Here is a 15,748-nt window from a genome sequence, read left to right as displayed (position 1 = left end):
AAATTAAATGAGAAAAAGAGACATAACAAGTGTATGAGAGGAAGAAGAAACCACACAGCCCTTATGGTTGATCTTATACCAAGAAGCCCCAGATGAAACAGAGAATAGAATCTTAGAATTTATTTTAAAAAGTGCTGCTTCTACTCCTGTTCTCACAGAAACTATTGACAGTCAGTTAAAGAGCTTTAGGCTTTATTAAAACAGTCATATAGATACTGTTTATAATTATAAAGAAAGAGATCTTTCTGCTTTTCGGTGCTGTAACATGCCTACATATTAAAGCCTTTCAGTATGTTGGCATTTGGTCTAACTGGCAGTTGGACTAGATGATCGTTGTAGGTCCCTTCCAACTGAAATATTCTAAAGTTCTAAAGATGTTTTAGAAGGAACCTGGGGCTTTCAGTGAGCCTCAAGGAGTCAGCAAAAGTAAAAGCAAAATTCACTTCCTGCTTCTTGAAAAATCGGAATAGTACAGTCCTAAAAACAAAGATAAACCTTCCTATAAAGAGTACACAAACACTGAGAAATACAAACACAGAGAAATTATGAATACATACAGATAAAATGGTATTACAGATCAACACTAATTTACCTCTTCTGGGTCAACAGGCTTTGTAAATGCTCTGAAACGTCTGTCAACGGCAAGTCTATGAGTCACATCCCTTAAGAAAATCCTAAGTTCACGCAACGTATCCTCCTCCTGCTCCTCCAGCTGTCTTATTTCTTCCTCTGTCAGCTGTCGAGGTTTAGGCGGCGGTGCTACAGGCAGTACTTCCAACGTCTGCCAAGCTTAAATTAATCAGAAACTTTTAGTCAATTTATGGAACTCAAATACAAGCGTATGAAAAATTATTGATATAAAATTACCACCAAAGCAAATACTGTATAGCTATTAACTTACAGTTAGCAAAGTAGAATATCCTCACCTGTGGTGTTTGATGCAGGAGGTTTAGCAGCTTGATTTAAAACTAAGTCCTCAAAAAACGTTCTTCTTTCTTCCTTATTAGGCAACTGGATTTTGAAAACTTCTTCATAATCATTAATAAACAATTCTTTTACCTAAGGCATGAGGAGAAAAGATATTTCAGATATAAGGCCACACAAATTCATATTCTATTCCAAAAAGATGAGTACCTTTCTAAATTAAACTGAATAATCATCTGGATAAAACAAACTGTGAAAAGTTATCTTTTTGGCCTTAAAAGGCTAGATTTTCATAGGTTAGCATGGCAAATTAAACTATCTTCTCTAAGGCACACCTCTAGAGTTAAAGTCCAATGAAGGGACCATATGATACACTGATAAAGTGGTGACATTCACCACCTCCAAGACTGCTTATTTTGTATTTACCTGCCTTTTGTCCTTTAGTTTGAATCTTTATGGCAGCTATAGAGGGAACAGGCAGGGTTCAGGAGACACGTGCGCGCTTTTTGGTAAGGTGTGGGTTTTTTTTTTTTTAAATTAATTTAAATGAGGAATCTGAAGTTGCATACTTCCAAGTTTTACTTCATTTTTCAGTCTCTACTACCAAAAGGTATGGAAGAAATTTCCATACTTGTTTTAGAAGGAATTTATTAACAGTATAAAAACTTCTGTAGAAAATTAAGCCCTTTCAAAGCATTTGATGATAAACACATCTAGGTAACAGTCCCCCCCAGTAACTGAGACAACATAAACAGCAGCATATTCACATTTTGAACACCTTCCTTTAATGCACACTCTCAGATGTCTAGAAAGCTAAGCATGTACTCTTACTGAATTTTGTTAAGGAATACAACTAAAAATTGATTTCCAAGTTACTTAAACGGAAGTTGGAACTTGGCTTTCTAATTTGTAAAGCTTTCACCTATATGAAGAAAGAAATTGAAATTTTTATTAAAGAATTTAAATTTGAAATTACCTTCCATCATTAACAGTATGACCACTGTACTTTTTCAGTAAAAATATCTTTCACTTCTCAGTAAAAATATCTTTTTCCCATATACCTTTCAAGCACCATATATTCTTGACTAAGTACATACCTAACTATCTTGAAGTCACTGAAATTATTGTCTGAAGTAAATTTATACATCTGTCTAATAAGCATGCGTGGGTGAGAAAGGGGAAAAAGTTGGGTCAAAGTCAATCTCTTTACTCGGAAAACACTTTAGACAAATACTTTCAGCATTGTTTTCTCTAAGCAAATTTTAAGAGACCTGGTTAGGGTGCCTGAGTAATAACAGTATGAATTTGCTTAAGAGTGCACAGTACTCCAATGCTTAGAGGATTTATAAATTAACAAGAAATTGAAAAAACGAGTCAGAAAAGTATCAACAGAAATACCTCTTTTGGGAGATCTGCATGACACACATCAGATGTTGCAAGCAGCAAAACTGGAGCAAATGTTGGAATGTTCTGCAGTAGTGTTGTAAAAGTAGCTTTCAATGTAGCTCCAACAGCCTCCCACCACAAATGGATATGTGGGATATAAATTATACTCGGTGCTGTTCTTTGAGCTTCTCGCATCAACTGGTAAAATGGAAGTTTGGATAAGAAAACTAAACCATGTAGAATAGGCAAATAAATAACTACGTATCAGTCAAACTATCTTACGAAATAGGAGTAAATGAAGCCAAAACATCAAAATAAACCAACAAAAGAACAACTCCTTAACAATAAGGTAAAATTTTCACTTTGACTCAAATACAGGTATTGCAACACAGACAGAAACAGACCTGAATCTCTGCCTGATTTCAAAACTACTTAGGTGTAAGATAACTCCTAAAGAGCCTTACAACTCAGCTGGTGTGGTGGTGTGCCTGAAAAAACAAGACTAACCCTTCAGCAAGATGTATTAGTCTGGGTAAATCGCTACACGACTGCGACTACACCATTTTCAATTCAAAGCGGGCACATATCCAAGTCAGTGTGGAGGCACAGTCTGAACAAAGACAGACCTGTGTGAAAAGATGAGAGCTGACACTGCAGAAGCAGCCTGGTTACAATTCATAATTTCAAGTACATTTTATAAGAGGTGACCAATCTTCAGCCTGCCTGAATAGCTAAATCACTCACAATGAGCCTCTCATTACCAAAGGATCCATCAGACCAGATTACGTGCTTTGGAAGACCACAAGCCATTGCCTACAGATGGTACCTCAATCATAGAAGAGGACATGCATCTACTGCATGAGGGAAGTGGCAACAGTCCTTTCACATGACAAATTTCTCCGTGCACCCTTTCAGATTATCAATATTCAGGGAGTTCCTGTCACAAGATGGGAAGCGCACGTGGCGTATCCGGGCAGCGACTAGACATGGTAGTTATATGACTGCAGATGCAACCATCACATAACAAAAAAGGAATTGTTCCTCTTATGTGACAAATGAGTATCCAGTCATGTAACGTGTCTGTTCTTACTTGTAGGGCTCTCAAATGCTGCTACAAAAGGTCAAAATACTTTAATACAGTGATGCCAAACAATTAAATGGATTTCCTGCCTAAAAGTAAAAAGGAAAACAGCACCAAGTCTGCTCATATTTAATTTTCCTAGTTAAGAAAAACAGACCAGTGTACAAATGTAAGTGTTCCATGAATTTTAATGCTTTTACTGCATATACTGCAGCAGTAGAAGCTGTATATGTAAAAAAAGAAACACGTTTTTTCCCCCTCAAAACCCTGATTGCCTTACAGATATTATAAAAAAAGAAGGCTACAAAAAATGCATGACACGCAGTCAGGCTGATGCAGAGCCATCTACTGGAAGCACAGAGTCTTAAAAAGCAATGAAAACAACTTTCTGGATCCCACCGAGATGGGCAGGATTTCTTGCCATAAAGAGGAATTTATTAGGAGCACCTCCCAGCTTCCCGAGCTGCTAGCAACATCCTCACTGTTTAATTTGGAATGGAAAATATGGCCATGTACAACATCCTTATTCGGTATCATTCGATCTAGAAGTGGATTTTCAGACAGAAGAAAATATAACAGCACATTCAAACCAGGCCACCTCCATTAACAATGAATTTTGGTTACTTTACTAGTCTATATACAGTTCATGAATCCTATGAGATTGAAGAGAAAAGAAGATACCTGTGCACATGTTTCTTCCGGTGATGTGATGCTAACAAACAAAACAGATAGGTCTAGTGTATAAACTGGAAACTTTTCCAGGGCATGTATTACTGCAGGTGCCAAATGAGAAGCTTGCCCATATCCTGGCTCTCCAACTAATAAGAACCGTGGCCTGCAAGATGTTGGCTGGTAATAAGCATTTCTAGAACAATAAAAAGAAAATCAGTTTAAAAATGAAGTGATAAATAGGCACACAGATGTTAAAGGTTTTTTCCTTTACTTTTTTTTTTTTTGTAAATACTCTTCATATTCCCGCAAATAATAAGCTGGCCTGTGATCAGGAAGACTATCAAAGCCCATTTTCTTACAAACTTGTACCATAACTCCCCTAAGAAATCCTGCCAATCCCCAGCACGTCTGCTATTTGTTTGGCTGGGTTAAGTAACAGCAGGGGGACTGTCCAGCTAAATACACACACGGCAACTGGTCAGTAAGCTGGTATGGGGGAAAATAACAACCCTCTCTCTCTCAGCACACACCAATCTGGATCTCTTCGCTGCCCGTACACACGAATTTTCAGTAGGTCTTGAGTTTAAGTAACTGTGAGATCTCTACATCACTCAAGTTTAGCTGAAATTTGGCCATAGTTACTGGAGGTGGTGCGAAGGAAGGAGCAGAACAACGTTTCTAGAAAAAAAATTAACGTGGGCACTGAAATACATTAGCTGTATCTGAAGAAGTACACAATTGGACTGGTTAAATTAGAGCAGTATACTAAATATGTATAAGATTTATATTTAATTTATTCAGTCATTTTAATTGTTTCCATCTTTGAATTGTGTATTAATTTCCTAGTAATCTTGCTTTACTAGCATGAAACACATTTGTGAAGAGCATTTGTTTTTTCCACCACAATACTGTTGTACCTTTGCTGGCTGAAGTCAAAGATCCTAGAGACCTAACCAAGCTCAGCAGGTCAGAAGATTTTCTGGACAGCACAGCAATAGAAATTGAGAAAAATAACTGACCCAACAGTGACGACAACAATCTATTTTTTCAACTGTTGGCTTATACGACTTCCACATTAAAATGTCAAAAGATTAATTTAAACTTAGTAGGTTAAAGGTACAAAATGCAGACATTGTTTAAGTTTTTCTCAAAGTGTTTTAACAAACCATTTCTAAATTTTGTTTCTGCTACATAATTTGCTACTGGTTAAACAATTTTGGAAGGTAGAAGGCAAAAGATGGCTCCACAAATCCATACAGGTTTTTTCATTAAAAGGACAGACAGCACATTTCTTTGATCTTTAATCTTTCAAGGAATACCATGGATTCAATCAACACATTCTAATAGTCTGTGGACTACTTTGACTTAGGAAAAGAGGGCTGGGCTGTTGAGTTTGATGGGTTATGGTAGTGTACTCCATTAGAACATTAGTACCCAGCTGGATCTTCACACTTACTTCTTGATCACCCCCCCCACGCACACATTTTACTCCTTCATGTACCACCCCTCACGCCAAAACTGTTCACACACCCAGCCATCTTAAAAATGTAAACATAAAGAGGACAAACATTTACCTGCTAAAATTGAGAAATTTTTCCTTTTGTCTACCAGGCATTTTATGTGTTGGCTTATCTTCAAAGATTGATGGTGATTCCTCATCACTGTCAACTGCATTATTTCTTAAAATATGACTTAAACTGTCTGAAAGACAAGAGAGGTTTGTTAACTTTCCTGAATAATCCATATCTCGCTCTTGCATTAATACAGCTTCTAAATCAGTGCTGGAAACCCCTAATCTTGTATTTCTTCATTTGAGGGCACACGCTGAATGCTACTTTCTGAAGAGTTCATCTTACTACAGATCTAAGGAGATCGCACAAATCTCTACAAAGCTGCCCTACATCCCATGATTTGCATAAGGTATGTCTCTCTGTTGGTGAAAACTTGGGAGGTTTTTTCCTTAGAATAAAGATGATTAGGAACAACTTCTGTAGTTCCTGCACTCCTGAAAAACCCAACAAGGCCACTTCTTTCTGGAGCAGGTTCTCCCCACTGGAAGTGGGGGAATTAAGTGAACGTGATGGCTGCAGAGTTCCATTTGTCTAGGACTGGTGAGTCAGAATATACACACCAACACATCTTCTAAATAAGGCTCCTCAAAGATCACCAAAGGAGGAGATAATGGAAGGCAGACAACAGAAAGGGGATGCAACTACCAATCCCGTAGCCTCTCTGCTTTTATTTTGTTAGTGAATTTCTGCCTCTATTTTACCAATGCAAACCTATCTCCCAGCTCTACTGGGAGTAATACTGGTAGGATAGTCTCAAGAGATTCACATAATAACTAACTATTCATGGATCTTCATTAATCAGGATTGGAATGAGTTTATCAATTTATTTGCTCTCACCAGCTGACAGACTAAACCCGACCAAGGCTGATGCAGTCAGGAGCGTGAGCTCACATACGCTGTGCAAGCCAAGCCCTAAAATATACACTACTAAAACGTTCTGATCTCACGTGCAAGTGTACAATGTGATCCACAAATATTTAAACTGAGAGACTATGGTTAAAAATCATGATAACTAAAACAGTATTTAGGCTTAAACCACTTATACTTGTATTGTGGTCCTAACATTCTTCAGACGGGAATTAGAAGTATTCATGTAAAAATGCCCTTCCCCCCTCCATTTAAGTATTTATTTTGAAAGAGGTGCCTCATACATTAAACCTTAAATCCATCTTTACAAATGACAAATATGTTAGCTACTGCCAGAAACAGGCTGCTTTAGTAGTGAACACATAGTTCTCTACTGCGTATTGCGAGTCATTCACAGCTCCCATCCAGCACTTCAGTTTAGAATCCAGAATAAAAACTATGCACGATATTCCTGAAATAAAGGCATGCACATGCATATTATAAAATTCTATTGTTATTATGGCTGAGAGGCTTGTGTATGTTGATTGCACAAATCAGAAGTTCTTGCTTTGGCAGAATTTTAAAGTAGTGGATGTTATTGTTATACCTTGCTGCTGGTCCTTCTTTAGTGCAAGCACTGCGTGGGGAAACACTCTCTGCAAGGCTTGTAAAATTCTTGCTAGCGTGTTTTCAAGCAGTGGTTTTGAAATAGGTGATAGTGCTCGCCCAGGTGAAGCCACAGCCCTCTGTGAAGCTGGAACAGTCTTCTGCATGGCCATGACGAAATCCTTTGCTGTTATTTTAATAGAAGCGATATCTAACTGCAGTTTCTCACTACTTTTGTATATCTGAGGATAGCGGCGGCGCAAAGCACAGAGGGCAGCTTCAGCACATAAGGATTTAATATCAGCACCACAGTATCCTAATAAGCAAAACAAGAATCAAATGTTACGTCAGTCTCGGGCAACACAGAAGTCAAGGCCAAGGTTTCCAAAGTACAACACTGAAAGACTTCAGCCAAAAATTAACAGGTTAAGAGAGAATTTAAAGAGTTACTGCACTACAGAGAAGTTTTGTTACGTGGCTTGCAGCCTGATATCTGGCATTTATGAAGCAGCTGCCTAATCAAAACTTTGCTCCTGAGGAAGATGCCCCAAACCCATTCAATGTTCTGAGAGACGGAAAGAAAATTAAAAGAAGCATCTAACTTCGTTTGCTCCCAAGACATGCCAGCTGCCTCACTGCCTTGCTCTGCAGCAAGGCACAAGAGCCCGGGTACTGCCTGGTACAAGCTCACATTTCTTAGGACTCAGTCACATGCAGTAACTCACTTCGTTTTCAAACTTACCAACACATTTTTCAGCTAGCTCTTCAAGAAACACATCCAATGGCTTAGGGGTCCAGTCTCGGGTGTGAATCTTGAAAATCTCTTTTCTAGCCTGGAAACAAAATGGTTGCATTTTAGTTTGTCCTAATTTTTCTCTTAAAAAACCCAGAACAACACAAAACCCAAAAACCCCTCACATTAATACAAATACTTTTCTTATCTGCTAAACTTCTAAGTATTTTAAAGTTCAGTTAATACGCTCTCTGCTTTTTCAAGCAGGAAATATAATAGTTCTCAATTTGTTACATTAAACTCTTTCTGGGAACCTGCAGTGAAAAAAAAAAGGCATTTATAGCTTCCATAAAAAGTAAGTTTCCACAAGTATAAGACCTAATGATCCTGAGGAAAAAATTGTAGTAAGAAACTTATCTGCAAACAGAAATTTTTCATCAAAGAATATTCTCACAAATTTAGCAAAATTTCATGGTGACAGTCTCATTAGTTCATCAAATTTATTTTTCTGCCAGTTCATTCAAGGAAAACAGTCCTAGCACTACATTTCAAATTGCTACAATTACTACAAAGAAGAACAGTAATTATGACTCAAACTACTGTCACCAATCCAGAAAATGTCAAACATTGCCTATCTTCATCTCTGATCTTAGCAAGACTTTCATTTAAGTATTTCCTGGTACACAGATTAATTATGGCAGATTTCTAGAATTCTTCCACAGTGGGGAATCATGTATTATATCTGTTTCATGGCACCTCCTCTCCTGTTCCTGAAAGCAGATAAAAACTGGAGGCAAATGTTTGTGTTAAATACACCGTTCAGTGCACTTTTACTAGCCTTCAATCCAGTAAGTATTTTATCCTTTTTCCAAGAAGTGCTTATAAAAGAAAAAGAAGTATCAGTGATAGCCAGAGACAAACCACAAAAACAGGGTTCCAGTTTTGCACACTATCTTCCCCCCCAATATTTTTTGGTTGCTATATACCTATTTTTTCATTGCTTAGCTATTGCCATTGAACTAGAAGCTTCCCAAGCCCTACACCTGTGCAGTGTACTTCACATCTTTGTCCAATTCCCTGTTAATAAATACCACTAAGAATGTCAGATCCCAAAATACTTATAGGTATTTCCCAGGATACCCAGCCTGGGAACAATCCAACACTAACCATTCATAAACTAAGAACTGAGAGCAAGAGCACTTCAGGGTGAAAGTGCCTAAGTGGATTAAATAAATAAGCAAACATGAACCACTTTGGGAATGAAAAATTTTAATTCACTCGAGCACCAGCCTGGATAAAGGTTTTTGTTAGCAAAAAGGAATTTTTGTGTGGACACCATTTCTTTCATTTTCAAGATGAGATAGCAGTAATTTATAGCTAATTCAGACATTCATTCTTACTTAAACATTTCAGTGACTAGCAACATCCCATTTTCTTGGCTGGTTACAGTGAAATCAAAACTAATTGTAGAACTATTTGTTGAAATCATCTTAATCATATATATTCAGTACCAGATCTGCCCTCCACAGTACAACGCAGTCTCTCCAATATCCCTCTCTCGTCCAAGTTGTACAATATTGATTTCGACTTTAACTGCTCCATGATACTGCCTTGTTACGTGGTTTTGTTACAAAGATAGACGTTGCCACGTTAGCATTAAGGTTGAGTTTAAGTTCTGACCTCTTTATTTGGCAAGCTGAAGAGGAACTCTCGATCAAAGCGTCCGGGTCTTCGTAAAGCAGGATCTATAGAATCCAGTCTGTTGGTGGCTCCGATTACCACAATCTCTCCTCTGCTGTCTAAGCCATCCATAAGTGCCAGAAGTGTTGATACAATAGAGCTAACAGAAAAATATAATTTTCATTCACTGGTTTAGTAAATTTTGTTATGTTCTACATAACCTTCTCCAAGGATGACTCAAAAAGGACAAGCTTTTATTGATGAGATGCTAATTAGTGAAAGACTCGTTTTAAGACATAAAGAAATAGATAAGGTAACACAGGCCTTGTGCTGATATCAAGCTTAGTGAATTGTTTTCAATTACTGTTTAAAAATCATCTGAAATTTAGTAGCATTGAATTACGAGTTTTCAGGACAAATGAACGTGTCACATAAAGTTAAATACGTTGTGGTCTTTTCACAAAGGTCAAGTTGCTTCTATGTACATACAAAAAAATGTACTACCTATGAATTTGGTCTTGTTTACTGGACCGCACAGGAGCAAGACCATCTATCTCATCAAAGAAAATAATTGAAGGTCGCATCTGGTAGGCCTAGAATGAAAATGCAGGAATATTGACATAAGTCAAACAGCACTATTTTAAATAGAAAATGCATGAAAAACGTTATGGTTGGAAAGTCACTGGAACCAGATTTTTCAGACTAGCATCAGGGATCTCTACTAATTGAGCTAATGGAGTAAGTGGCACGAGTAACAGAAGGCAGCAGCCTATGTCAACCCACTGAGACTGGGTGACAGGAAACAAATCATACCAGTAGTTTTTACAGCTATTTGGCAACCACCGAGAGCAGAGCTGGGACTTAATTCAATTACAGGTCCTGGAAGCAAGCTTCCGTTATGAATTTAAATGACCATGCTTTCAGCCTGCATCTGTTTTCCTCTGATCTAAAGCCACCATCTCTTGCCTCTTGCAACCTTTTTTGTGGCTGGGGTTTTTTTTTGGGGGGGGGAAAGGGGGGCTGCTTCGTGAGGTTTTCTCGTTTGTTTTATTAATCTTTCCCAATACATCTCAGCTAAAAAACCCACTGAAAAAGGAAACACTGACAGACCACTTCAGTGGAAGGAACCGACAGAACATGAAAAGGAGTGAGTTCTTCTTAAAAATATTGACCACAGAAAATTACAGTTCAGACAGAACACACGGCACATTTCAACCTTACCTGATCAAATAACAAACGAAGCTGTCGTTCAGATTCCCCCACCCACTTACTCAGGCAGTCAGCACCTTTTCTCATAAAAAAGGCTATTCTCCTGTCACCTTGGCTACATTCATTAGCAAGCGCACGAGCAACCAGTGTCTTTCCAGTCCCCGGTGGACCATAGAATAGACAGCCTCTGCAATTAAAAAAAAAAAAAATTCACATAAGAAAAAAACATCATGGAAAAGTATCGGTTACAACCCCCATCCCTAAAATGCACAACTCTTCTCTTCTAACCAAAACACTTCATGTGTAAGATAGCAGTAACAGCTGAAGTGTGAAAAAAGTCAAAACAGATGGAAGTTTTGTGTTCCTACACAATTCAACAAGGCAGTAAACAAAATTAATAAAGAGGACAATGCAGATTACAATCTTTTCTCAAGGTTTTGTATGTGTCCCAGGACATTTCTGAAACTCCTGACAAACTAACAGGGGTGGTTACAGCACAATGGAGCCAAACACTTCAGCACAGAATCTGAGACTGGGCTAGCTTATGAGTCACCAGTTCATTCTTCAATTATACACTGCATATTCATTCTTGTTTTCACAAAAGGCAAGATTTGATAGTAAAGCATTTCATTCTCCCTTGAAAAGCTTTAAGTTACCGGATTTGGTTTCCCAGACCATCCATTGCTGATGATAAACGAGGAGAAAGTCTAAAGCTGGGAGGGTATTCTGCATTTCCAGATAAATATAGCCATCAACTAGAAAAGCCAATACACTGCTGTTTCAAAAATAATTTCAATGAATAAAGAAGCAAAACACTGAAAGATTTTCTTTTCATTATTTCTAATACATTTAAAGTTACTGAAAGCAAAGAATTTGAAATCATATTTCAATATACCATGATTGAGTTTTGCTGACCAAGAATATATAAAGCTAACAATTAAATCTCTAATAATTTCATTTCATAATACAGAACTAATTTAGCTGTGTGGAAAGATTCTTATTTTAGCCCAAGCACAAAAAACACTGCAAGCTTCTATTTGTAAGTCCTATCAATTGTAAAACTGATACTTAAGCACTTGGGAAAAAAAAAGTCAGTGGGAGAGACAACTGGACTTCCAAGAAACAAATTACAGTTGACTACCAGTAGATAATTCCTTCCTGCTTATAAACTAATCAAGTTGACTTGTACATAGAACTGAAAACAAAACCACCCCAAACGCACCTTTTAAAGGCAAGACACTTTTAAAGTATATTCTCACCACACAGTAAATCTTTGAACCTACATAAAAATGGATAGAATCCAGCATATAAGAATTTACTTTTTACTACTGCTAAAAAACCCCATCAACACTGCTAAAAATTTTGAAGCATGGAAACATATTGATACCTCAGTTGAATATTCTCCTGAAAATGGGTGAATTAGAATTTATAGTTTTAAACAATGTCTGTTACCTTGGAGGTTGAATTTTGAATCTCTCAAAGACTTCTGGGTAAAGCAATGGAAAAACAACCATCTCTTTTAAAGCTGAAATGTGGTCAGAAAGACCACCCACACCATCGAATCGTACCTAAAGATAAATTCAACAGAACACACGTTAAAGAAAGCTGCAACCTTGATAAGGTTCCATCAGAAATTATATGTCAGCACAAAGGAAATGTTCTGGGCCATTTTCAAATCGCTTGAGAGAAAACTGTAAACCAAGGTAGTTGTCGACAGCACGTTATTGAAAGCTTTCATAAACTGGAAACACCTCACTGACACAATGAACTAAAAATACTTACCGAGCAATCTATTTGCATTGGATCAACGTCAGCCAGACTTGCTCCAATTTTCATTCGATCCTTGTGAATTCCCTTTAACTCATCTTGCCGAAAGTTTAGTGGAAGACACCTGATTTGAATTAAGGAGAAAGAGAAAAGCGCTTTCTAACTTAAGATGCAGCTAGAAGATTTTTGCTTTTATAATGATGGCAAGTGAACGCAGGAGACCTTATACATGACCATACACTTCCCAAATAGTTAAATACTTGTTCAAATTGGTTTACATTTGATGTCCATGAGTAAATAAAGGAAAATGGTCGCTCCAGACATTAAACTGAGTTAATTATTTTAACAACTCTTAGCACTTATGAATATCCATGCCAGTCAACAGAGCACATATATGAATGCAAGCTTAGAACAAGTTATTCCGTACGTGGAGACTGTGAACTGACCTTGATTTGTGGGATGGAAGAACCCCCCAAAACACACTGACATCTTTCAAAGATTTTTTGCTTCTACATTCAAAAGTTACAGCCCACGGGGATACTTACTTCAGTGTGGATTAATATTATAAAGGCTGCCCACCACTGTTTGTCCTTCCCAAGGACTTTGGGATGTGTGTGCCAGAAGACACACATGTCTGAAAGACATTTGGCTGAAAACTTATTTGTTAGATTGTTATTAAAATAGTAGCATTTGCTACGTAACAAAACTGCCGCCATTTCCTCTATTTATAACATTTTCTGTTATGGTGGTTTTCTTCCTGAATAAACTACTGCAAAGCACAGGAGCAGTAGAATTTTACATTAAAAAATTACATAGAAGTGTTCCTCCCCCTATTCCCATCTATTCCCATCAAATGCTTATTAAAAATCAATTCTAAAAATCCAATTTTAGAGAGTCCAGTTACAGTTGTCAGTACCAACAGATAGGATTAAATATTGCCCCAATTTAGAAACTGTACAAGATGAAGAGGATAGCGCTTCACGGTTAGGCAGATGCAAACTCCTCCCAAGTAGATTCCTCCCTCCCCTATTCTCCAATTACATTAACCTTCTTAAATCTCTGTTACGGCTGTGCTTCCTACGCCTCTCAAAATGCTCTTCGTCATCAGATGAGGATGATGAGGAAGAGGAAGTGGAATCACTGTTGTGGACTGCGTGTCTCCGTCTGCAAACATTTAAACAAACAAGTACAAAAACTAAAGTACACACTAAGTAATATCAAAATTTAAGTGAATTCTATCTCAGAATTTACTTTGAGATCTATTAAGTTTCCAGATCATTGTACTCCTTATGAATGTGATTTCAAAGTATATTACATGATTTTCCTTGTGACAGCAAAATTTAATTTTTCTTAGGAAGGTAAAATGTTTAACTATTTTGCAAAGAAATTTCATAAACAAATTACTCATTTTGTCCAATCTCTGTCTCACACACACACAAATCGAGTTTCACTTAGCATTATGTATCCACTCCGTGAAACATAAACCTTTTAAACTTATTTAAATATTCGGCTTCAAAACCCCTTCCTTCCATAACTGTCTGCTTTCAAGGATGCTAAACAAAGTGCTCATATCTAGCAAGAGATGGCATTCTCCATGCTCTAACAGCTTACAGGATCCAAAACTCCTTTGTCATTACTACTGCAATTTATAATATATAATTTCATTTAGCATTTTTCTTGCTTAAGGATAGTTTCATTCAGAAACATTAACTGATTCCAAAGAGAAACCAGAATCAGTATTTGAGTGATTAAAAAAAAAATCCACTAAAACTTCCATACAGGCTCTCCCTCTAATCAAATTTTCTTCAGTTTTAAGAAAATAATTTGTATCCTTCAAGATTAAATAGTCTAAGATTTTCAGAGGGAGATTCTGGCTTCAATTCCAGAACAAAAGAATTTCAGTTACACAATCTCAGCTATGACCTCCATAATCACCTTATCAGTGACCACAAATACTGCATTTTTAAAAAATCTAATGGCTACTAAAAAGTATAGTCTCCCCCCGGCAATATTTGTTTTTTTAATACCCTCAGACTACCGCAGCAATAATCATACTATTAATCTGTAATTACCAGCAATCCAAAAAATAATTGAAAGCATTATTCAGTAATGTGACTGATAGCACTATTAATAAATAAGAACTATCACTAACCATACACCAACCTGTTCGTTCTTTTGCAGCAAGAGCCTTGTGACTGAGCACTTCTAAATGAGTACCTCTGTCTGACAGGTGAAGACCGTCCCGAAAAATATATCTTACGTTGTCTTGGTTCTATTGAAAGCAAAGAATTCAGAATAACATTATAAACAAGTTTAAGAGAAAGCAGGACAGTGAAAGAGGCAGAAAATGTGATGTGTTTCACCCATCTCTAATTTCAGGGGAAGTTTCAAGTGATTTGGGTTGTGTTTTTTTTTTAAATCAGTACACAGTACAAGTGAAAAAACACACACCTGCTTTTTAGAGAGAACTGAAAACCACAAGAGTAGGATTATCAAGTCTGTTTAATTACCATTCTTTCAGGGATACATAGGTCATTTTTTTACTGAAAAACAACAATATGCCAAATAGCAAAGAAATATAATGTGCACAGGATACATGCATTTAATAAAATTTACTTGCAGAATGAAGGTAAGAAATACAAATAGAAGTTGAGTGTGTATATATTTTCATTTAAAAAAAAAAAACCTCTCACTTATATTCAAGAAATCAGCTCTTAAGAGAAACTGTGCATATAACCTACTTTCCAATGGAGCTTGATAGCGCTCAACAGTTTTCCTCTGTCGAAAGTCATAACGCTTTCGAGTATCTTCACCATCATCATCTTCTTTCTCTTCACTTTCTTCTGATGAAACTAGTGTACATCGACATAACATTAAACTGTTTAAGGACTGTTGCAAATTATATTAAATTCAAAATGCACCACACAAATGCCTATAGGTTTTACTATTACCTTCATGTTAATGACACAATATATCTGAAAACCTGCAAAACCTTAAGACCAATTTATGCAAGACACATTCCAGAAATTACAAAACACAGAGGAGCATACATACAGATATTGTTCTGTCCTTGCTGAGATTGCTGAGTGACTTCTCATCAGTCTTAGTAACAACAATTCTGTCATCTTGCTTAGCTAAGATGCAGCTCCTATGAAAACCACTATTTCAGAAAGTCATTTCTTGTAATTTTGAGAAAGTGTTTCAAGGAAATATTTTTAATACTCTATAGTGGTAAGACTAAGCATGCTAATCTAGCTCCAAGTCCTAGCTCTG

General features: G+C 36.9%; 1 protein-coding gene across 3 annotated transcripts in view; it reads right to left on the bottom strand.

The window, feature by feature from the left end:
- The window catches only part of ATAD2 (ATPase family AAA domain containing 2), a 38,484-nt gene that overhangs the window by 9,487 nt on the left and 13,249 nt on the right, over nt 1-15,748 (bottom strand). For all 3 annotated transcript variants that reach the window (XM_075141201.1, XM_075141203.1, XM_075141202.1), the window contains exons 7-21: nt 15,217-15,327; nt 14,639-14,747; nt 13,523-13,639; nt 12,491-12,599; nt 12,161-12,276; nt 10,721-10,895; nt 10,004-10,092; nt 9,500-9,659; nt 7,829-7,919; nt 7,088-7,402; nt 5,638-5,764; nt 4,073-4,256; nt 2,323-2,508; nt 927-1,059; nt 593-789 (exon numbers count right to left, since the gene is read on the bottom strand). In XM_075141201.1, the coding sequence (XP_074997302.1) occupies nt 593-789; nt 927-1,059; nt 2,323-2,508; nt 4,073-4,256; nt 5,638-5,764; nt 7,088-7,402; nt 7,829-7,919; nt 9,500-9,659; nt 10,004-10,092; nt 10,721-10,895; nt 12,161-12,276; nt 12,491-12,599; nt 13,523-13,639; nt 14,639-14,747; nt 15,217-15,327 (2,219 nt within the window). The remainder of the gene's footprint in view (nt 1-592; nt 790-926; nt 1,060-2,322; nt 2,509-4,072; nt 4,257-5,637; nt 5,765-7,087; nt 7,403-7,828; nt 7,920-9,499; nt 9,660-10,003; nt 10,093-10,720; nt 10,896-12,160; nt 12,277-12,490; nt 12,600-13,522; nt 13,640-14,638; nt 14,748-15,216; nt 15,328-15,748) is intronic.

This window comes from Calonectris borealis, chromosome 2 (assembly GCF_964195595.1).
Source record: "Calonectris borealis chromosome 2, bCalBor7.hap1.2, whole genome shotgun sequence".
Taxonomy (NCBI): domain Eukaryota; kingdom Metazoa; phylum Chordata; class Aves; order Procellariiformes; family Procellariidae; genus Calonectris; species Calonectris borealis.
This window is presented reverse-complemented; position numbering and strand designations above follow the sequence as displayed.